Source organism: Primulina tabacum, chromosome 4, assembly GCF_025594145.1.
Source record: "Primulina tabacum isolate GXHZ01 chromosome 4, ASM2559414v2, whole genome shotgun sequence".
NCBI classification, from domain to species: domain Eukaryota; kingdom Viridiplantae; phylum Streptophyta; class Magnoliopsida; order Lamiales; family Gesneriaceae; genus Primulina; species Primulina tabacum.
The window spans coordinates 2,027,684-2,051,204 of NC_134553.1; the positions used below are offsets into that span (position 1 = coordinate 2,027,684).

The window sequence follows — 23,521 nt, forward strand, 5'->3', positions numbered from 1 at the left end:
AATTGGGCTTGATTAATTTAGAAATCCATTTGTTTTGTTTTGCTATTAAATCGAAATTTTGTTCCTCCATAATTTTGAGACAAAAACCTGTGTGAGACGGTTAATTTAGAAATCCATTTGTTTTGTTTTGCTGTTAAATCGAAATTTTGTTCGTCCATAATTTTGAGACAAAAACCTGTGTGAGACGGTCTCACGGGTCTTATTTTGTGAGACAGATATCTTATTTGGGTCTTCCATGAAAAAGTATTACTTTTTATTTTGGATATCGATAGGGTTGAGCCGTCTTACAGCTAAAGATTCGTGAGACCGTCTCACAAGAGACGTACTCTAATTTTGATTATATTATTATTATTGTTGATTTTAAATTTTTTAATATGATAACTATTGTTATCATGAATTTATTTCATATGATTTTCTTATCATTATTATTCAATTTTTCAGTATTATTATTTATATAAATAACGAAATTAATAATATATATCAAAATATATAAAACAAATTATACCAAATCTAATGGGCCAAGGTTTAGAACAACGGCCCGCATAATTTATTTGTTAAATGGGCTGGGTTTTGAAACCTCGGCCCCTTTAACTTCAAAAAACGGGTAAATTTTGATAATTTATCTATTTTTTCTATTATTATTGAATTAATTAAAAAACCCCTAACATTGTCGCATTGAGAGATGGTGACAAATTCCTCCTCTAGGTCGGAACTTGCTTAGCAAACTAAAAAACATAAACAGTCCAGAGAGATGGTGAACTCCGGTGGCGGCGGCGCGTCGCTGCCTGCTTCGTGTCCCGACGCCCGGAAGCGGCGAGTGTCGTACTTCTACGAGCCAACAATCGGCGATTACTACTACGGCCAAGGCCACCCCATGAAACCCCATCGCATACGCATGGCCCACAACCTGATCGTCCACTACTCGCTCCACCGACGAATGGAAATCAGTCGCCCATTCCCTGCTGCCGCCGCCGACATTCTACGCTTCCACTCTCCTGATTACGTCGAATTCCTCTCCTCCGTCACCCCTGACACGCTTCTCGACCACACCCACTCGCGTCAGCTCAAGCGTTTTAATGTGGGAGAGGACTGCCCCGTGTTTGACGGGTTATTTAACTTCTGCCAAGCATCAGCCGGCGGTTCTATTGGCGCTGCCGTGAAGCTTAATCGACAGGACGCGGATATTGCTATAAATTGGGCGGGCGGGCTTCACCATGCGAAGAAGAGTGAGGCTTCTGGGTTTTGTTATGTTAATGATATTGTGCTTGGAATTCTTGAGCTACTCAAAGTACACAAGGTAATAATGCACAGATCAATATCCCCTTTTCTATCTTTTACTGGTTGCTTACGCTTTCATCTTAGGATTGGCGACAATTAGTTTTGGTCGTGCTCTTGGAAGTCATGGAGCTCTTTGAGAGACTACTAGTTTTCAAAATTTCTTTAAGCCATTCAAAACGAGGGACATGTAGCTCCAAAACTGCCTACCTCTTGAAATCGAATATGTTGGTTGGGATTTAAATCTTTTTCAGCACTTTTGAAAGTATTTTTTTGTCAAAGATACCTATTTTGCGTCTGCGAAGAACTTTTTGAAAGTTTATGGGATGTTCGAAACCGTGTTAAATTTAGATTTCTGAAAAATGTGCCTGATTTAGAATTTTGAAGGTGAGTATATTTTAAAATATGTGGGAGTGCTATCTTAATTTTGAGAGAAGGATGAATCTAATGGACTTTTGAATGGATAAACATGAACTCAAGAGCACTACGAAGCACAGAGATAGTATCTTTGACATATATGTACTTCACTTATAAATGTATAATGAATTTATTGTTCTGGCGGTCATGAAGACCATGATTGCTCTCTGGAGATTATGTGGCTGATGTTTGAGATTTTGTCTGATTCATGGTTATAGTGTTGTAGAAGCCTTGAAAACCTAAAACACAATTAAATGTGAAAAAATCTTTATTATAATTTTCACGAACATTTGAAAACTTACTGTTGTAGCACGAGTACCCTTTGCATATTGTGGTTTTCCCTCTGTATCTTAATTTCTTTAATTGGGTTGTTTTACCTTCTTCACTTCATAACAAAGCAGTGAAAAATTGTTGTCTATGTTTTCTTCTTTTGGTTTGTTTCGGAGTTCTCTTTGAAGAATGGTTTTATCAGTGTTACTACTCTTGGATCCATGTGTGGATACAATTTTTCAAGATCTTGTGTTATTATTTTAGACTATCTTCAACAGCACCAGTATTTGGTGTTTTAAATTTTCAAGATTATTATTATTCATAGTGTTCATTAGATGACTCGTACTTTTGGTGAGATGATCAGTCTTCACTCTTATATCTGGTGGGTTTATGTTCTGAATTATGTATTCTCAATGGCAGCGTGTACTATACATTGACATTGACATTCATCACGGAGACGGTGTTGAGGAGGCCTTTTATGTCACTGACCGAGTGATGACTGTGTCATTTCACAAATTCGGTGACTTTTTCCCTGGAACAGGGCACATCAAAGACATCGGGGTGGCTGCTGGGAAGAATTATGCTCTTAACGTTCCATTGAATGATGGATTAAATGACCAAAATTTTCGAAGTTTATTCCGTCCCATCATCCAAAAAGTCATGGAGGTGTACCAGCCAGATGCTGTTGTTCTTCAATGTGGGGCAGATTCCTTGGCTGGAGATCGGTTAGGGTGCTTTAATTTGTCTGTGAAAGGACATGCAGATTGCCTTCGTTTTTTGAGGTCTTTTAATGTTCCTCTCATGGTTTTGGGAGGGGGAGGGTATACAATCCGGAACGTTGCTCGTTGCTGGTGCTATGAGGTGTTATTCTCCTTCTCTCTGCTCATGCCTGTGTATTTTATGATTCTCCGAATATGTGCAATTTCTATGTTGATATGGTTGTCAGCTTGGTCGGTCATAATCACATGAAATCACTAATGTTGAAATTTTTACTCTTGGTAGACTGCTGTTGCAGTTGACGTAGAACCGGATAATAAATTACCGTACAACGATTATTATGAGTACTTTGGCCCTGATTATACTCTTCATGTGGAACCAAATCCGGTGGAAAATCTGAATATGGACAGAGATTTGGAGAAAATGAGGTGAATTTTTTGCACCGAGTTCCATTTGAAATTAGAAATATCATTAGTGAATCAATAAAATTTGTTTTTCGATATTTGTTTTACTTTTTTGTGTGTTGTCGAAGTGACTTGAGCATTATCTTTACTTGTCTTCCTGAATTATCCTAGTTTAAATTCAGTTTTGTTTTTTTCTACTGGCAGCTTACATCTAATAATAACTGTTGGCCCTAAAAGCTATGTTGGTTTTGTATATTTCTGTGTAATACTTACGCATCGATTCTTTCACTGCAAGATTTATGGTAATATGTTGTAATATGTTGGGTTTCGTTTGTTCTTCTTTGAGAGTCCTTGTTTATGTCTGCTTCTATTTGTTACTCTTTTATTCAGACTCATCATATCTGTGTTTTCCATTAATTTTACTAGTTAAGTTATTTCATGAGTCGTGTTCAGATATGTAGATTCATTTTGTTTAGTTTATTAGAACTCTTTTAGTTTGCATTTGGATTTGAGAGGGAATTTGAAAGTAGAGTATGAAATGACTCCATATTGAGATAGATTTGAAGTCTGCTACAATAATTCGAAAAATAACTGTTAAGGATTTAAAATCTATTGTAAAATGAATGTGTCTATCAATCTAAATGCACCCTTACTTTCAGATGGTAATAATTTTTTTTCTCTTTTCTCGTTAAGGAGCAGGAACTACGATTTATTAAAATATGCTCTGGCTTTTAGATATCAAATTATTTACTTAGTTTTTTGTTGCCATTGCAAGAATCTGTTAAGGTTAGAAGTGTGGATATCTTTTATAGACTGAAATGGAGCAGTGACCTATTTGGGAGTGACTGATATGCTGACTATTTGCAAGTAACCTTTTTAAGCATCACTTTTATTGCTCCTTGGCCCTTTTTGCCATCTATTTTATGAATTTTTCATGTTTATGTACTGGTCTTATCATTTTTCTTGTTTATGTTAATGTAAAGATATCTACCTTGTTTACAAATTTCTCTTGATTCCTTGAATTTGCAGAAATATGCTACTTGATCAACTTTCTAAACTAGAACATGTACCTAGCGTCCCGTTTCAAGTAATGCCTCCAACCACTGAAGTTCCAGAAGAGGTAAGTTTGCTGAGTACTCAACAATCTTCAAATTTAATTTACATAATTCCATGCTCTCCATTTTCAGAGAGAAGAAGACATGGATGTAAGGGAAAAACCTCGTATATGGAATGGTGAATTGGATTATGAGTCTGAAGGTGATGAGAATGAGAATTCTCTGTAGGAAATTTGAGTAAACAGTTCTATATATGAAGCAAATGATGTATGAGGTATGTTCTGACCTTGTCATTATGGCATTATGCTAGGTCATTTAATGAAAGCAAGAATTTTCATGATAATATCGATTATTTGCGGCAAAAATTGACGCTGTTAACAAAAAGCAGTCCTACACATTTTGAGTTGATGAGCTAAGACACTGGGCAAACCTACTTTTATTGACATATGCATTTCAGAAAAGATTTTAGGTTCTATCTCGTTTTGTCAGTCAATATCTAATGAGTTGATGATCAAACTAAACACTCCGGAAAATGCTCATGAATCAATGGGAAAAAAATAAATGTTATGTACTTTTACTCTTGATATACGTGACTTCATGGTTCTTGGGATCCAAGATTTGTGGTTTAATATAAATAGTCTCTCACTACTCTCATATTAAGTTTTTGGGGAATATGAGAGAAGTTATATAAAAATTTGATTTTGTGTATGGATAAAACATTTAAAAGGTTCATATGGTGGCTACTAGTTGATGTTTTGTTATAATTATTTAGAAAAATAATTGGTTAAAATTAGTGATCGTGTAATTATTGTGCTGAGTGTTTGAAGTGATGGTTTGATGTGTGAAATCATGCGTGGTTTGAAGAATTTGGAAAAAAAAATTCAAAAGAATGGGAGACTAGGCTTTAAAAAGACAAGTGGAAAGAGATTTTAATCAGACCAAGTGTATTGGTATTCACAAGGCAATTATCATTCCATTCACATGTTTTTATATCTTTGATTCGATGGTAAAAGTGGTTCAATGAGCTCTAATGTTTTGGTTGCTGCGTGCTGCAAATTTGATGTCACATATTCTCAGAATTGCGTGATGGCTGGTGCCTTTCACAATTTGTCATATGGTTCCATTCTGATCTAAATGAGAAGCATTACTATACCATATGTTTTAAACTTGAGAAGATTGTATCGTGCTTTTGTTGTGAAGAAATGTTACTTGAGAAAACTATTACCATATATCTTGCTCGTACTTGCTACAGAAGATATATATACTACTAAACGAGTACTATACATGCTTAAGTTTCTTCTTTGATAAATAATTTAGATGTGCACGATTATTTTGCAGATGCATTTCTGTAACAAGCTTTGAGTTTGCATCTTGCTTCATCAGAAAATCAGAAAAAATGTCGATGGTTGTGAACTATTCTGAGATAATTCCGGTTTTTGACTGTCATTAATGTTCAGGGGTTGGGTCATTTGATGCTACCAGTAAGGACGATGCAGACAGATGCAAACAAGATTTTTACTTGAAAGATTTTGGGTTGTGGATAAAATAATGATGTATTATTCAGGTTCGCCAACTAGCCCATCTCTTTCATTTTTTTCCTTTCCTGGTGTACAGGATCCAGTTAGTAACCTTGGATGCTTTATCACTGTGAAAATGAAAGCATGTGATTTTGTTGATATTTCTTGGCATGTTTTGTGTGTAGTCCTTCTGCGTCTTCTTTTGTTTTGGTTTATACTTCTCTTTTCTGTTTGCCATTTATGTGTTTTAAATTACAAGTTTGTGAGTAGGTGGGTTTTTTGTCCTGATCAGTTTTTAATGTAAGTTATTATTTATGAATTTGTCAAAAAAGTTCCGACACCAGAAAATTATGCTGCAAGAAAGGTACTTTAAGAAATGGTCATGCAGTATTGAATGCTTTTGAATATATGTGATGGAAATTATGAATTGGATACGTGTTGAATATTTTGGAAGAATATCAAGAGAGATTAGAGCATCAAATTATTCAAATCCAACAAATAACATATAAAGGAATATCTTTCTTTTGTTAAAAAAATATTTAAATAATGGAGAAAATATAAATTGTAAAAGATTAATTTATACATACTATTAAAATTCATGGATGATATGTTGCTAGAGAGACATGGCTTGAAACAATTTCAAAGTATATTTTATTCATTTAAATTTCTGTTGGAATAACTTAATGATTATAACGCGAACATAAATTTAGAGAAATAAGCACTTACTTGTGGAAATCTATATGTTTTACTTATTGATTCTAGTATGCACCCGTCCAAACAACTGTTACGGTAGAAAAGTCTAATGCATGTGAGCATGATGAAGAAAATGATATGCAGATGATTTTCTTGAAATATTTACTTCCAATGTAAGAGAGACAAAGCAAATATACGAGTACGAGCTTCTACAAACCATGGTTCATTCCTAGTTTCTTACACAAAGAAACCAACAAAAGAAGAAGGTTCATACTATGATGAACTGATACTAGATAATCGTTTGATAAATTGATCAAATATTTTATCGCGCGGTAGAACATTTATTCGAACAAGTTTTTCGTCATCACCAAAATGCTTACCACCTCTAGTTAATATCTTGTGGTGGCGAAGAAAGCTTTCACAGTCATCTATTTCACCTTCACACTTAAACCAAGCGAAGGCTGCAAAAATTGAAATTTCGCGGGGGCGGAGGAGTTAATTTGAAATAACGTACTGGTAAAAATCCAGAACCATTATTACTGAAGAAAAACAGCGAATTTTTACCAGGTTGTGATGCAAATGAGCGATTGGTAAAGCTGCAGTGGCCAAGGGGAAACTCGGGTAGAGTAAAGATTTTTCCATTTTTCACTGTCTCTCTGAGCTGTTTCCATCTTCTTGCCATGAGTTTATGGCTGTGTTCGAAGAAGGCTTCACCTTCATTAAAATCGCCTGTATACTTATGGCTATCAGATACTACTTGTAAAATCTTGGCAGCACGAATCTGTGACTCTTTTGATACGCCTATGCTGCTTAACACGATGAACTCAGTCATTTTCTTAGCTATTTCTTGATCCTTTACGAGAGCCCATCTGCAATTGCATGCCCACAATGTGTCATGAACTGAAAATTCTTTTGAGTTCCATTTTAGGATTGGGCATGTTTTTGTTGTGTTGAATTGAGTTGTTGTAACTTCTCGAGCGATAACTGGAATCGGGAAATGTAACTTACCCGAGTCGTGTACCAGCGTGGCCGGTGCTTTTGGAGACCGTAAACAGCATGATGTCGTGATCTGCAGTGTAGGAGATCGGAGTATACTGCGGCCAGTAGTATGCTAAGTCATGAATTAGTATCCCTCGATCTTGATTCACGACAGCAATTCTTGAAAATCCATCTGGATTGTTTGGAGATGTTACTAGCTCAATGCAAGGCTTGTCTTTCTTGAATTTGCGAGCATCACCACCCCATTTGTAGAGTCCAGACTTCAAAAAGTCCGTGATCAATGGATATGACTGCAACAGTAGAAGAGCTTGGAACTTCATAAGGTGAAGGTGAAGCTAAAAAATTCCATAAGATGAGGGGCAGAAATCTAATTTTCACTTCTTAGTTGATCTAGGAAACCATGGCTTACCGAGTAGAATGGAGCAGCGGATACTACAGTTATTGGCTCTGTAGCATTTGGCGGAGAAACCGCATACAACACAGCCTGGAGCAGCTGTGTAGAACCCGTTCCGACAACAATATAGCGATTCTCAGTCACAGCATTGCCTACTAACTCGTGCAATCTTATGATAGCATCCGCAAATTCGGGCTCCAGAAACCAGCAAAGATTTTTGACATCAGAAAAATAGCTGATGAATCTCCAACCAGGGATCAGGACCGCAGTTTTGTCCCCCATTTTCTGCCAATACCTCTCATACATTGTTGGATCACCGCTGTCATAGTAATTAAATCACAACACAGTGCATAAAAGTGAAAAAATTCCGAGATTTGAAGCTAGAATATCCAAATATTTTTGTACAAAGAAACCGTATGTGCACATTGATCCTTATTGAAAAGGATCAAGCGTGCAATTCGGTTCAAGTCACAATCAATACATCTGTATCAGAAATAACAACTCAGAACAGGCCTTGCGACCGAGCTAGCATAAGTCCTCAGGACAATTATGGGCTTCTAAGTTCCATAAAAAGTTCCCCACGGAAAGTATCCAATGACATCAACACTTTGGGATGCAAAAGACATGCATCCCAAGTGCTGCTGAACAAATGCCCACCAAAATCGTCTCAAGTCACTTTTCGCACACCTCCTATAAGGGCTATTCAAGACGTACTTAAACATGAAGCTTATGTTTTCTTGAATATACATGTATCATGCGATAAATTATAAGAATACGCGATCATCAACTGCGCAATAGAAAACCAAACGTTTATGCAGCCATGGGGATGTAGACGACTTAACAATCACAGGGAAGGTACCTAATCCAAAGACAGTGGTCGTCACCACTCATTTAGGTTTGAAGATGGGAGAGCCAAACTTGTTGCTCATGCTCAATAATGCGATCAAATGATTGGATTGGATTACAAGCAAACATCACGAGGTCCACAATTCACTCTTCATATTGATATCGGTTACATGATACCACCCATAATGGCCCTAAAATCTGAATCAACTATCTTCAACTTCTTTATCTTACATATATTAAAAAAAAGAGTAGAATTATTTCCAATGATGCATCTCATGGAAGAAAGAATGAGAAAATGCTCTACTTAGGACCACCATCTACTGTGATTTCAACAAAGAGCATAAATTGAAGAAGCTTGTACTCTAGCATGCACCATTGGAATCCTCGAGCCCAGAAGGACTTGTCCCTGTCTCTAAAGTGACATGACATAAACCCCGAAGCGCCATGTCATGGAATCTCACCAGTTTGACAGTTCATTAATCTACCTATTTACACACATTAAACAATCTCCTCGTTCGAACAATAAAGTCGAACCATCACTCTAAAGCTACTGCATGGGTGGATGAGTAGCGCAGATCTGCCTTCTTAATCGAATAAAGTTTGAAACTTTGTATGTAATTTCAAGATAACTTTTTATCCGGTAAAAGGTAAAAAGGAGAGGCAACAGAGTTGATTTAAACTGGAAATGTTGTTGCTAGTTGACTTCTATTCTCATATGTTTTTTCTCGATTAAATTCCCTTGTACTATTGATTCTCTTCCTTCGATGTGAAGAAAAATTGGATTGATGGAAAGAGAATGGCATTGATGGCATAGAAGCAGCAAGCTATCGACAATTTTTCTCGGTGCATAAAAGTTTTAAATCATAAGTTTTGCTAATTCGAAAGCCAGTGTCTCCAGTCAGGACCCAGCTCCTTCATTCACCCCAATTCTTGAGGCCGGTCCAGCTTACACCGTTAAATACTGAAGTTTTTGACAAATTTAACACATATTCTTAATAACATGACGAATGAGCTATTTGGGCAGCTTTGTTTCTCAGTTTTAGCCCCACTAATGTCGGGAAAAAAGATATTTATCAGAATTGAAGATTCCAATCAAAGCCAAAAATAAAAAAAATTTAAAAATGGTGGCGCTTTATCCTAATGATTCGACATTTTTGCCACATTTCCAACACCAGATGAATGGAAACGTTCTGCCTTATTGAAAGAACAACTTGGAGGAAGATCCCAAGTACCAAGTCCAACCCCACATCAAGATTTTTCTTTCAACTTTATTCTCCTGGTCGGGTAAACTACTAAAGAAAAAGTGGACAACAAAAGGCCCTGTTTCTCCCACTCATGTCTATACACCAGCATGGGGGCATTCCCTCGAATTTTATGTATGTTTTTTCAAAACAATAGAAATCCCATAATTCAAATATTTTGAGTCGTCTCGTACAAACACGAACTGTTCCTAACGTACTTAGTTTCACCAAGCACAACAAAATAAAACTGTCATTGCAAGAATAAAGAGGAGGGTATTTGTAGATCACTTACTGGTCAAGATCAATGGTTTCATCAACAGCTTTTGAAGAAGATGTCTCTTTAGTTTCAGGAACAGTACTTTCAACAACATAATTAGCATTTGAATTTGTGACCAGAGATGCATTATTGAACTTATTTTCAGAGCTGAAAAACTCTTGAGACTTTTTTTTCCCATTGCAATAGTCTCTGTACAGCAAACCCACATTCAAGGCTAAAGAAATCATCAAGAAATGCCCCAAAATCATTATTTTAAACTCCATACTTGAATTTCAATATCCCTTCTATAAGTGTGCAAAATCCTGATGAAAATAAAAGGGATCTTACAGAACATAAACATAAAGCAAATAAAGTTCAGAACAAGTGAAAAGGAGCCAACGCTGCATGCTCTCCCTGGAGATTGATGCCTATATTTATACAAAGACATGATTTTCTTTCACCATTAAAGTGATATTGCATATATTTTCAGAAGGAAATCTTTACAGCTTAAATAGCTGAACAAGACAGCATGAAATGTTAATCTCATGCTAGAAAACAAATTAGACGCCAATATTTAAATATTCATACATCACTCATTTATTTATTCACTTAAACAATTATCTGAAGAATCTGAAAAGAATTCCCACTTCCCAATGTTCTTAAAAAAAGGTATGCTAGAATCTAAATTTTTTTTTCCATATTACCAAATATTGGGCAAGCTTTTAGAGAGAGCTGGTGAGATACTCAAGTGGGCAAAGATTATACACGCATTTATATTGGTAAGAATCAAACTTTACGTTGAAATCTTATTGACTTTTTTATGAAGATGTTTAGGGTAAAATTAGCATAAATTGCAATGGATTATTTTTAGAAAGCACTGCAGCTTCCCGTAACCAAGAGACACTTGGAGGGTTATGGAAATAGATGGAGAAATCCCATTATTTTCTCTGAGAACTTTTCACGTGCTACTGCGATGTGTTTGTGAGTGTGCTTTCCAGGTTATGGGTCGGAAGGCAAAGTTAAAAAGAAAAGCAGTGTTGTTCTCTGACTGATTCGCTACTATATATATATAATTTGTGAAAATTAATCTCAATGCTATAATCTTTTTCCATGTATTTATTATTTAAACATAAACACTCACGTGAGATGGTCTCTATCGATAGACAAAAAATTAAGTGGTAGGCATGCTTTGTTGAAAATTGCATATGGAATGAAACTGCTGATACACGGTTTCACACGGACGTAAAGTTTTATTCTCTTCTGTCAAAAATAATTCATTCATCAAGTTATTTATCTCATCTTATAACATTTGTGTGTTTAGATCTATAGTATTTATGATGTGTTTGTTCTCGTGTATTAAGAGAATGTGTGTTCTCTTTGGAAACACAGTGAGTGGTTGTACACCATATAATATTACAGTGAAATTCCAATTTATTATTTATTTTCATTTTTATTATTTCAATTTGTCACACCACCAATAATCTCATATATCAACTTTGTGGGCCATATTTAACTATCAAACTCATGTAAGTATTATTTTTTGTGTCCAAAGTGTTATTTTTAATGCAAAAATATTATTTTTGTTAGTTATATTACGAAGAAAAAGTATTCTATATATATCCTGAAATTTTTTATTTTTTATATTGAAAAAATTTTATATTAACTGAAAATATGAATGGAATCCATTGTTATAATGAATCTTTGCACCTAATCTTTTTTCAAACAGAATAAACGGTGTAAAGGGACTACAAAATCAGATATCCACTGACAACATTGGAATATTAGGCACATTATGGGACCACGTTCACATTGCCGAAGTTAATGGGCTGGATCTTTCTTAGATCTCACAATTAATATTAGTCGCCATCCGTTGGCAGGCCCAAAATGAGAAGTGGTCCAATTCCTTGATTAAATGGGCCACAACCCATCAATTTTTGGACCTCAGCCCAGTTGCAGCCTTCCTTCACATTCAAGTCGGCTAGTGTCAGTCGCTATGTTTACAAGGTCCCCTACTAGTAGGTCTAAAATAGTCATATGAATTAATATCATTGAGAACTAGCGGGACGTGGAATTATATTTATTAAATAATAAATGGGTAATTAATTTTCTTTGGTTTTTAAAATTATTTTTAAAATTCTTAAAATTTTATATTGTTTATTTTCATAAAATTCCTACATTGGAAAATTATACTAACTGATCATACATATAAAGAAACATTTTCTCTCTAACCGCGAAATTTGATCTGGATTCGTCTTTGAAGCTGATTTTACGTGAGATGGAAAGTAAAACGTCTTAATTGCATTTTACATGATAATCTTTTGAAATGAAAATGAAATTCAATGTAGAACTTAATTAGACGATTCAAATAAATTTAAATACGTTGGGTAGAGGGTGGGGAGTTATTTCATGGAATATATAAGCCACAAATGATGAACCACGAGACTTTTTTCCTTCTTATCATAAATAACACACTTGTACGTCTATAATTTTTATATTTTTTCAATTTATTTTTTTATTATAAGATAAATTGAAATAAATGAATGATATAATATGGGAGATTAAATTTGTATGAGTTGAGTGGATTATATTGAAGTAAAATATACTGTTAGGATCAAGCGTTTATTATTAGATCAAAAACTATATATGTTAGTCATGACGCAATTTTATTTCTTTATATGTGTGGCAGCGCATGATGCACCTACTTGAATGCTATTAGGTCGGTTTGTTATTTCATCGAGCGATATGAGACATTATAATCCGTTAAAATCTGACATCACTCTTTCACAATCCACTTAGTCAACCAGATCAAGTTGCACAACATCAGCATTTTGACATACGAGAACTTTCTAAAAGGTCGGTATTACCATAACTTTTGCACGCTTAACACGACATATAATTATATAATTCGGGAATATATTATGTGATTTCTTATGTACAAATTAACAAATGATTTACTTTTTTTATTTTTGCCATAAATTTTCATTGAGGGAGTGAAGTGTACTTATCTACGTACTTAAAAAAACCAGGCTTTATTTGTTTAAGGATTATCTCTATATAGACTTAACAACTCGCACATACGATCATTGACATCGATATATTTTTCAAATGAACTAACTATGCTTACAATTTTATTAATTAATGATCATGATTAAATTCAATAATAATTTATAAATATTTTGTGATTTTTAAAATATTGATATAGAATATAAAATAATTGCATTCGGACTACAAATTTACTAAAATAAATTTTCGTGATAATTTTATGAAATTAAAAGATTAATTTTATCCATTTTCTTCTGGAAATCAAAACCATTAATTCTCATATTAATGCTTATTAATTAATATAATAATATAGATTCATGTATAATGTAAGGATATATAACTATAAATAATTAAGTTCGTGAAAGGAAATATAATCATTTTTTGAATTGTATAATTTTACTGGGTCCTATAATTAATATAGTACCTAAAAATTATCTTTTATCATTATAATCGAATAATATGACTAAATAATTGGAATATGATTCTCCATATAGATTTTTCACTTTTCGGATTTGCAAAGAGTTTTCCATGGGTGAAATAACTCATTCAGAGTAATTTTTAGAAGGCAAAAACTTGTGTGAGACGGTCTTACTGATCATATTTTGTGAGACAGATCCATTATTTGGGTCATCCATGAAAAATTTTTACTTTGTATGATAAGATTATTACTTTTTATTGTAAATATTAGTAGGGTTGACACGTCTCACATATAAAGATTCTTCAGACTGTATCACAAAAGAGTTACTCTTTTAAAATTGTTGTTTATAGTAATCATAAAAAAATTATTCTAATTATATCATGGAATGAAACAGGAATATATCTCACCCCAGAAGATTTTTTTTTATACGAGAAATAATATATTTTCTTACGTAATTTATTTTTCTATATACACATATATAATTTAGTCGAACATATAAGACCGATCATTTTCCGTCTTACAAAATAGTATAATGTATGGTAATGATAAAACTCCAATATTTAAATGGTACAACAATCCAAACATCACGGTTCAATCAAAATATGAACAATTATTGAACACAATAGAACATATATAACACATTATCTATTTAGGTATATTTAGTTGTTTGTTTATACTTTCATTGCCGAGATAAGCAAGTCTCGCGTCCAAGGTCAAGTCCTATCAGTAACATGAACAGTTACGTTGTATTTTTGTAGTCTAAAATAATATCACAGTACTTAAAAAAAACAGTACTTAGTCCCACCATGAATAAATAGATGCAACTTCCATCACACAATGTTGTCATGCACCCACACCAATTAAAGATAACACCTTAGCTTTTTCCATCTTTAAATTAAATAAGATAATGATTTAGCCACTTTATAACATGCTGACATGTAATTACAAATCTGACGTGGATGTTGAAAGAAATCTTCGAGATAATTTAATATATTTTGGGTAAAAAAAAATATAATTAATACTTTGCAACAGAAAAAAAAATCACTTTTGCATGCAAATTTAATATAATTTTTTTTAAAAAAATAAATGAAATTACCACTTGGAAGCATCTTTTGATCGGTTTCGAGTATTGCACAATCTCGTTGTACAAAGGCCACACTCTTTCACGCGAAAACAACATGGAATCCATATATATCTCCTTTATTGTAGCTTATATAGTCAGTCCCTGCATGCCTACATTTTCCATTCAAATCGCCAGATTAAGTCAGATTTCTAGCAGACAAACCTTTATTTACCTTTTCAACTCCAAATCTCGACAATGTCTCACGTCCACAAGATCAATATTTGGTGCTCATGGCACATGGACCTCCTCGTCGACGACTACTCGCCGACTGTCTCTGTGGAAGGCGACGGGGACGATGATGATGGAGATTATGATTACGCTCCTGCCGCGTGATTCGGGGAGACTACGTACAAGAAATATAATATTACTGATCATTAGTACATTATGGTGCAATCTAGCTAGTATGTTAATTTGTACGATGGAATTTAGCTACGCTTGGTTTGGTTGAGTTGTACGTGTTAAGTGTTGTACTTTCCTGGAAATAATCACTATATATTTTTCAGTACCTATATATTTCGGACTAAATTATTTTTGATACAACGGTGGTGGGGAATTTGCGCGACAGACGACGTTATACATTGAGCAAAAAAAAATTTCGTTAGACCGTCGTACGTGCCAATTTTATCATGCATTTCATGATCTTTCTATTGACGACTTATGCACAAGAAGATCAAACACAGTACGTACGGAGAAAGAACTTGTATAATTACTGTCGTGCATTTGAGTAATTCAATATTTTATTTTTATGATGGACATACGCAAGATCGCAAATTAATGCAATTTGTACAAAATCTCTCTATCTGGCTACAAACATTATTGAATCGCTGCGACTACGGGTTGCATGTCTAAACGTAAAGGATTATATATCATTTATATGCATGAGATATATACGTACGTACGTCTTTCATTATATTATACAATGCAATTAATTATAAACAAAAGTCAAATTTAAACTGATGACAAAAGACCATCCTTAATTATTATTATTATTATTATTATTATTATTATTATTATCCAGACATAGATGTTACGTACGTACTCGCTTTAACAATTAACATGCATGCATGGCTTTCCTCCCATATTACGTTTGAATGATGAATGACGGTCATATGCATAAAACTGATCACTATATCCTTCATTGTTATTCGAGTTTTAATTGATTTATAATGTGAAATTTTGTATATATATTCAAAAAGTTTGATAAAACAACAATTTAACTTATTTAAAGAAAGAAAAATTAAGTTGATTTTTAAATATAATTTGGATTAATCAGTATAAATTGATTACCAATTCTTTATGACGACAGCAGGAATCTCAAGTCCCAAAGTGTAGCACTTTGGAAGTATGCTCCACTAAATTGAACCAATATTGTAATGGTAAATGTAGATTGCACTTGAATTTTTAATGTTTAAAATCTCATTTATCACCGCGGTTTTATTCTTTATTCTATAATTACATTTTGATTCATGAGTACTCCGCAAGTGTAGACCGATTCACGATATCTACATCCAAAGATTTATATTCTCCATATCCTTATAAGCTCATAAATACGCGCGTGCGCACACACACATCGTGTTTGGTTGGATGAATTGGTCTCGTGGAGTTCCAAATCAGGAGAATTGAGGGGCATAATTAATCGGCTATTCCACGTTCTTTACACACTCAACACGTGCAAACCCTCGGCCAAGTTATAATGCCTTCCATTCCATGCACCACCTCCCCTCATAAATACATACATGCTCTATTGGATCGGATCTACTTTATATATGTTATACCAATAAAAAATATTCTTTAAATATATAATTTCATCTGTTTCTTTACATATATATAACTTCATCTATATATATATATATATATATATAGCAATTTCCCGTCAAAGTGATATCTATAAAAGGAAACTTTTATATATCATTATTATTTTTTATTTTAATGCCTTAATTTGAGTTAGAAACTAGAAATTTGAATTAATTAATGCTAATTAATGAACACAACCCCATTATTTGGAAATAGATTCAGGAGACAAGGTGACGATTGAAATTACTAATAAAACCTTGGGAGTGATTACTATTAAAAAATTTTACTTTTTATGTTAAAGAGCATTACTTTTTAGAGTAGGTCTCTTGTGAGACGGGTCAACCCTACCGATATTCACAATAAAAAGTAATATTCTTATAATAAAAAGTAATACTTTTTCATGGATGACCCAAAAAAGAGATCTGTCTCACAAAATACGACCCGTGAGACCGTCTCACACAAGTTTTTACCTTACTTTTTATTGTAAATATCGGTAGGGTTGACTCGTCTCACAGATAAAGATTCGTGAGACCGTCTCACAAGAAACTTACTCTTAAATAAAATGACATTATATGTGTCATACTAGTAAAATACTAGTTTGTCAAACATGTGATTTATATGTATAATTTATGTAAATTCTTGGTGCTCCAAACCACACAACATTTGACTCTAACAACAAGTTCTGTTTGAATGAATTATTAAAAATTAAATCAATTAAAACAATTTATTATTATGGATGAATGATATATCCGATGAAATAAAGATGACTATAATAAATGAAAATATGGATGAATGATATAAAATCCTACTCAAACCCGACACATTGTCATCCATCGGAGAATCCAAGGAATATTCTTCTCATCTCAAGATTAAAACAATTATATCAGTAATAAACTTTAAAGAAATCAATTATTCGCTACACTATCTGTATATAAAAATTGTAGAGATTAATTTAGATTTGCAAATAAGCCAAACGATTCCTATTTATTATATAAAAAAACAAGATTCTTCATAACAATTTTTCAATTTTTACCAAAATCCAAATGAATTTCGAAATTCTAAATTTATTTATTAGTATTTCTTAGAATCGATTTGTCCGGCTGAAAACTGGGGAAAACAGCAAATAAGGAGGACATCAACACATAATCACTTCAAAATGTACAAAAATTCCAGGAATATAGTACAAGTTACAAGCTTTGTCAGCAGGAAAAAAAAATCATACTCGAACATCACCAAGCTCAGCTGTACAAATCCTCGTCATTCCCTGCGGTTGTCGTGGCTGCCGAGAAAGGGTCCAAACCTCCGGCACCACCAGCAGTCTCAGAACGGTCTGCGAACCGAAACTCAGACCCTAACCCACGAGACTGCTGCAATGTCTGAGCGAAGAGCTGATACTTTCTGATGTCTGCATCACTCACGCTCCTGCGTGCGTACTTCATTGACTCTTCAAAGTGTGCCGCTCTTATCTCAGAAACATCATCTGCGTCATCTTCTTCCATTGCTTCAGGGTTTTCGTGCTTCTTCCTTTCTCTCTCTATATCCTGGATTGGCAAATGCATGCGATATATGAGCAACAGAAATATAATAATAGGAACAAAGAGCACACGTATTTCATCAAATATATCAATATAATGGTGCAAGTATTTGAAAATAGCTCTAACAGTTGGCAGGCGATGAGATGCCAAGAAATAATATAGTCTACCTTTTCAATATTTTCTCGAATAGCATACTTGCAAGCACGTTGACATATTTCCGTAATATCTGCACCACTGAACCCGTGTGTGTGTCTCGCAAGAGCTGATAAATCAATGTCCCTGGACACTGGGGACTTCCGCAAGCATGCCTTGAAGATTTGAAGACGAGAATTTTCATCGGGAAGGGGTATATAGATCAACTGGTCCAGACGTCCGGGCCTGAGCAATGCCGGGTCAATGATATCCGGCCTATTAGTCGCCCCTATGATAAAAACCGTCTTTTTTGCTGTCATTCCATCCATTTCCGTCAGCAGCTGGTTAAGAACTCTATCAGCTGCACCACCGGCATCTCCAACCGAATTTCCGCGCTGAAGTTTAAGGAGCAGCATGTTAGTTATTAATAAGTTCTATAATCCGATGCACGCATGTAAAGAAAAACAGATCAAGTGGTACCTGCGTAGCAATTGAGTCAAGTTCGTCGAAGAAAAGCACGCATGGAGCAGATTGTCTAGACTTGTCAAATATCTCTCGAACATTTGCCTCACTTTCTCCGAACCACATAGTCAGCAACTCGGGTCCTTTTACGCTTATAAAATTGGCCTGGCATTCGTTAGCAATGGCTTTTGCTAGCAGCGTTTTTCCACATCCGGGAGGTCCGTAAAAGAGAACCCCTTTAGAGGGTGACATGCCAAATTTCTCAAATTTTTCGGGATGTTCCACAGGATACTGAACAGTCTGTTCAAACATAGAGATGATGATTTTTGGGAGCTCAAAATCCACTAACAGATGATGATGGTAGGCAGGAAAGGATGAATCTTGAAGCATACGGCTAGAAACCAACATATTTGGCAATAAAAGCTTAAAGATTGACATGATGATACCTCTTGGAGCTCTCGTTTGACGTTATCCAACCCACCGATATCTTCCCACGATACATTAGGAACCTCGACAACCTGCCAACCAAGAACATTATATTGACTCCCTCAATTTTTAAGTAAAGTACAACGATAGCATTCAGAGAAGCATACGATGATGATAAACTTGCAGATTGGATAGCTAATATTTTAAGGAATTCGCGTACTGTTTCACGCAAAGCTGATGGATTCGAGGCACCCAATGCTGTTATAAAGTGTTCATTGCTCACAGCCATTGAATTCAAAACTTCAGCATCAACTGACTCATCCTCCAAATCAATTATGTCCATTTTCTCTCGGATACACTGAAGAGCAGCTTCGGTGCAAAGGGCAGCAAGATCAGCACCAACATAACCGTGGCTATCTTTCGCCACTCTTTCAAGATCGACCTGTATATTTCAACCAAGTGGACATAATATCTATATGTATACTCTTTTATTTTAATTGCAGGAGGGGTTTGTTACAGTTAAGTTATTGGTGGCAGATCTCAAAATGAGTATAGAAGGAATAAAAATAAGTTAATAAGTAAATTAACTCACATCATCAGCAAGCTTCATATTTTTTGTATGAATTCGGAGGACTTCTAACCTCCCAACTTCATCTGGCACACCAATGTCAATTTCCCGATCAAATCTCCCAAATCTCCTTAGAGCAGGATCAATACTATTTTGTCTATTTGTAGCTCCCATGACAATGACATGAGACCGAGTCTTGAGGCCATCCATCAATGTAAGAAGCTGGGATACGATACGCCTTTCTACTTCACCATGTGTTTTCTCTCTCTTTGGAGCAATAGAATCTAGCTCGTCGATAAAGATGGTGGAGGGTGCATTCTTCTCCGCTTCCTCAAATGCTTTCCTCAAGTTACTTTCACTTTCTCCGGCCAATTTCGACATTATTTCTGGCCCATTAATTAAGAAGAAAAATGCACCCGTCTCATTCGCTACTGCTCTTGCAATTAAAGTTTTTCCTGATCCAGGAGGTCCATAGAGTAAAATACCTTTAGGTGGCTTCACACCAATTGCCTTGAAGAGCTGTGGATGTCTCAAAGGAAGCTCGACTAGCTCACGGATTTGAGCCATTTGCTTTCTCACACCACCGACATCATCATAACCAACTTCATTCAATCTCTCCTCGTCTTCCCGCTTGATCGGTTCACCCTCGCAGAAGATTGCAGTATCAGGCGCAACAACACAGTACTCACCAGGATCTACCTCGACCACCTTGAATTCAACACTTCGCATGCCGCCTCTGACCTGAAAGAGGTCACCTTTCCTCACGGGACGATATGCATCCACGAAGTAGGCTGACCATTTGGGAAGATAAATGTTCAGTCATATAGCTCAGCTTGTTTCGCATACTCAATTAAAAAAATTCTTAATATTTACTTCAAAAACTCTAATAGAACAATCAGCTCACAGTTCAAATTAAGATATAATTATCACATAATTTAACATTTTCCTCAACACTTATTTAACAATGTATCACTGTATTACTTCTCACATACCTTAAAATATATACCCAAACAAACTTTTCAAAAACACTACTAACCTTTTTCCCTTTTGAATTTGTTGGTTTTTGGGGTATGTTGCGATAGTAAATACTGCAAGATTCAATATGTGAATATTTTCAACAACGAAGATTTTATATTGATTTTTTCAAGATGACTGCATTGATAGAAATGAAGGCTCCATGTAGCCGTTAAGCAGCCAAATAGTTGACAATTAACAACACTAATTCAAACTCTAATTCTACTAATGCAAGCCTGCTATTCATTTAGCAAAATTTGATCACTATTCACTTGTCATCTATTCAACAAATTCAAAACATATTTAGCGCCATTTTGCAACAGATTTTAATTACTTCCACACTATTTATATCAACATTATCATTGACATATTACAAAATTGAATTAAGTTTGAGTCAAATTCAAGCCCTCCCAAATACGACCATAACATCCACACTTCAAGAAGGGATGAGAAGAAGATGATATCCTTACGTTTTAAGTACACATCAAACAAGTTTCCTGTGAGACCCTCAACCGAGTCATCCATGGGAAGGATATGAACACAGGTTCCATACTTGACATCTGGACATTGGTGTACGGATACCATGTCAGTAAGGCGTACCCTCAAGTTTGCTCGGACGACTTTGTTCATTTGTATTTTTGTCTCATCACATTGCTCGTCCGCAAGAACAACGCAAATGGTGTCCTTTCGTTTCTTCCCCTGTACAACACATACATATTAAAGAAACTCCAGGTAGAAGGAAGGCTTAGCATAAAATGCAAAAAGAAACTACGTTCACCCTTATTAATATAGTGTCTCCTCGAAAGAGTTGAAGCATTTCCATTCTACCCGGATGCATTGAGACCACAGAGTTGTCATTGTTAATGGACTCCTCTACAAGAAGGCGATTAGGAGACCTTTTCCGTTCCAATATTGCAGTAGAATAGTCTTTTTTGTTACTTTTCCTGGATTTTTCAATTCAAAGGTAGCTTTCCATTTTAAAGAAAAAACTATACACAAAAAAAACTTTCAGAAGATTGACTGAAAACTTGCACAAGAAACTTATCAAGGAAAGCAAACTTATCTAATCAACAAGTAACCAAATAAATGCCACGAAACTCAACTGAAACAAGACAAATTAACGTACTACTGTCATTAAATGGAAAAGTGCACAACTATTCTGCAAAATGTGGCCCGGAAAATCAGACCTTTTCTTAGAGTTAGTGGAAACCCCGCATTTTAGATGAGACGGGTGGGTTGATGTATGCTAGAGGCCACAAAATTAATTTTCAAAAACTTATGAATAAAATCTAAATTTTTTTCACTAGGTTTGGATGACTCCTCTTTCTCATATGACGTACCACATTCCTCAAACTCCTCAGTCGTATCTCTGATTGCAACTATTTCGCCCCCATTTAAATAAAATAAAGATTCTCTAAGATTGCATTTGAAAGGAATGACTTGATTTGGAAGAAGAGATTTGAGTTGGAAAAAGGCTCGGAAAATGGATCTGAAATGAAACATCAAGATACAACAAAATCAACAAAGGATGAATGTCCATGCAAATCCATCAAACAATCAAATGTATTTGGTATCATGAAACCTCACTTGAAATGCACTCTCACAAATTTTGAAAAGCGGACTCTTTATTAAATATGTAGATATTCCCAAAACACATTGAGTTAATCCAAAAAGTATGCCCAACTATAATATGGTTTTATTCATGTTATCCACAAGGGTAGTGCCATTTTCGACTAGAAACATGACACGTGCATGATCACTCATTCAACAATAATATATGAACGAGTGATCATTATTTATCATTCGGCCCATGTGTCATGAGTGACCATATGGTATCATCAACCAAGCCCTCTAATATCTCACGAGATATATTATTCATTCATCCAAAAACAATAATAGTTCTTTCCAGTAAAAGCAAAAAGTTAATTTAAATAATAATAGTAGAGCCCCTCTTGCTGCTTCCCGAAGAAAAAACAAAATTGTAAATTTCCCGAAGAACATGTGCCGTGGCGAAAAATTCAAGTTCCATAATTCAACCTTGACATCCTCAAACAGCAACATAAAAGGCAGAGGGGAAAACAAGTAATCCAATATCACCACATCAAACCAACAGGAAAAAAGAAGGAAAAGACAACCTTTGAACGTCAAAATTAACCAACAGAACCTCAACAAAAGGAAATATGAGCAACTAACAAAACATCAATATGGGCTTTTGCAAAATGAGGTTAAAGCGAAAAAGAAAAACTCACGTGTCGGAGGTTTGAGCAGAAGAACTATGATCAGCCATGTTGCTGAAGACCCAAATATGCTGTACGAGGTGTCGATATTCATACAAGAGAACTATGATAATACTGCGCTACGAATCTCTTGTAGCGGTGGAAGGCAATCAGACAAGCAGAGGCGGGGTCGTGAATACGTGGCGAACGAGAGAGAGTCGGGAGAGAGACATTAAAAAAAGTCGATTTGGACTATCTTAAGTTTTCAAGAGAGATACACAAGTGACACTTGGCTTAGGCATGTATAATTCTCTTCGTTCAACTTTTTTCTTACAATTTTTTGGGTATATTACTCTATATTTTAATTTTATTATTTTACTAATTTAGCACATGAAGACAATTAAGTTTTGTGCAATTTATAATTACACTTGTTCAACTTTTTAAAATATTCTTCATTTAACCTTCTCTCTTAAAACTGATGATCCACATAATTTTAATTTAATTATACAAGTTTGTATTTGTATAAAATTGACAAAACAAATATTTGAATTTTTGCAATACCGAAATTCAATTTTTTTTTAAAGTAAACATTGGAATTAATTATTACTATATTTAATTTTAAAAACTCAAAAAGTGGAGTTAATTGGACGGATTTTTAACCCCCAAAGAGAGATCAAGGATGACATTGAAATAAATTAAAAGATCAA

At 34.8% G+C, this 23,521-nt stretch overlaps 3 protein-coding genes across 6 annotated transcripts; 1 reads left to right on the plus strand and 2 right to left on the minus strand.

Moving 5' to 3' along the window:
* Positions 1–660: 660 nt before the first annotated feature.
* On the plus strand, positions 661–5,816 carry LOC142542309 (histone deacetylase 6). Of its 2 annotated transcripts, none has more exons than XM_075648885.1 (6): positions 661–1,297; positions 2,383–2,823; positions 2,965–3,107; positions 4,113–4,203; positions 4,271–4,412; positions 5,477–5,816. In XM_075648885.1, the coding sequence occupies exons 1-5, from the start codon at positions 752–754 to the stop codon at positions 4,364–4,366; spliced, it is 1,317 nt and encodes a 438-aa protein (XP_075505000.1). In that variant the 5' UTR covers positions 661–751; the 3' UTR covers positions 4,367–4,412; positions 5,477–5,816. The 2 variants fall into 2 exon arrangements, with proteins under 2 accessions (XP_075505000.1, XP_075504998.1); XM_075648883.1 differs by having other exon boundaries at positions 5,596–5,816.
* A 690-nt stretch (positions 5,817–6,506) lies between these two features.
* Positions 6,507–11,120, minus strand: LOC142542310 (tryptophan aminotransferase-related protein 2-like). Its single transcript, XM_075648886.1, has 5 exons — positions 10,121–11,120; positions 7,757–8,060; positions 7,357–7,637; positions 6,913–7,217; positions 6,507–6,809 (listed from the first exon to the last, which is right to left on the minus strand). The coding sequence occupies exons 1-5, from the start codon at positions 10,366–10,368 to the stop codon at positions 6,622–6,624; spliced, it is 1,326 nt and encodes a 441-aa protein (XP_075505001.1). The 5' UTR covers positions 10,369–11,120; the 3' UTR covers positions 6,507–6,621.
* A 6,413-nt stretch (positions 11,121–17,533) lies between these two features.
* Positions 17,534–23,050, minus strand: LOC142542311 (cell division cycle protein 48 homolog). Of its 3 annotated transcripts, none has more exons than XM_075648887.1 (9): positions 22,848–23,050; positions 21,377–21,542; positions 21,069–21,297; positions 19,609–20,375; positions 19,237–19,458; positions 19,037–19,108; positions 18,609–18,890; positions 18,164–18,523; positions 17,534–18,002 (listed from the first exon to the last, which is right to left on the minus strand). In XM_075648887.1, the coding sequence occupies exons 1-9, from the start codon at positions 22,883–22,885 to the stop codon at positions 17,700–17,702; spliced, it is 2,439 nt and encodes an 812-aa protein (XP_075505002.1). In that variant the 5' UTR covers positions 22,886–23,050; the 3' UTR covers positions 17,534–17,699. The 3 variants fall into 3 exon arrangements, with proteins under 3 accessions (XP_075505002.1, XP_075505004.1, XP_075505003.1); XM_075648889.1 differs by having other exon boundaries at positions 21,377–21,587; XM_075648888.1 differs by lacking the exon at positions 22,848–23,050 and adding an exon at positions 21,713–21,895 and having other exon boundaries at positions 21,377–21,566.
* Between the last annotated feature and the right edge of the window lie 471 nt (positions 23,051–23,521).

Bases quoted from the DNA above. Each gene is read 5' to 3' on its own strand.
- LOC142542311 (XM_075648887.1), bottom strand. From the start codon at position 22,885: ATGGCTGATCATAGTTCTTCTGCTCAAACCTCCGACAC. The intron at 21,543-22,847 runs GTGAGTTTTTCT...TGAAAAATCCAG, and splicing joins TCTGCTCAAACCTCCGACAC to GAAAAGTAACAAAAAAGACT. The intron at 21,298-21,376 runs GTGAACGTAGTT...TGTGTTGTACAG, and splicing joins GAGACACTATATTAATAAGG to GGGAAGAAACGAAAGGACAC.
- LOC142542309 (XM_075648885.1), top strand. From the start codon at position 752: ATGGTGAACTCCGGTGGCGGCGGCGCGTCGCTGCCTGCTTCGTGTCCC. The intron at 2,824-2,964 runs GTGTTATTCTCC...TACTCTTGGTAG, and splicing joins CTCGTTGCTGGTGCTATGAG to ACTGCTGTTGCAGTTGACGT. The intron at 3,108-4,112 runs GTGAATTTTTTG...TTGAATTTGCAG, and splicing joins AGAGATTTGGAGAAAATGAG to AAATATGCTACTTGATCAAC.
- LOC142542310 (XM_075648886.1), bottom strand. From the start codon at position 10,368: ATGGAGTTTAAAATAATGATTTTGGGGCATTTCTTGATGATTTCTTTA. The intron at 8,061-10,120 runs GTAAGTGATCTA...TTACTATGACAG, and splicing joins GAAACCATTGATCTTGACCA to CGGTGATCCAACAATGTATG. The intron at 7,218-7,356 runs GTAAGTTACATT...ATGCAATTGCAG, and splicing joins CACGCTGGTACACGACTCGG to ATGGGCTCTCGTAAAGGATC.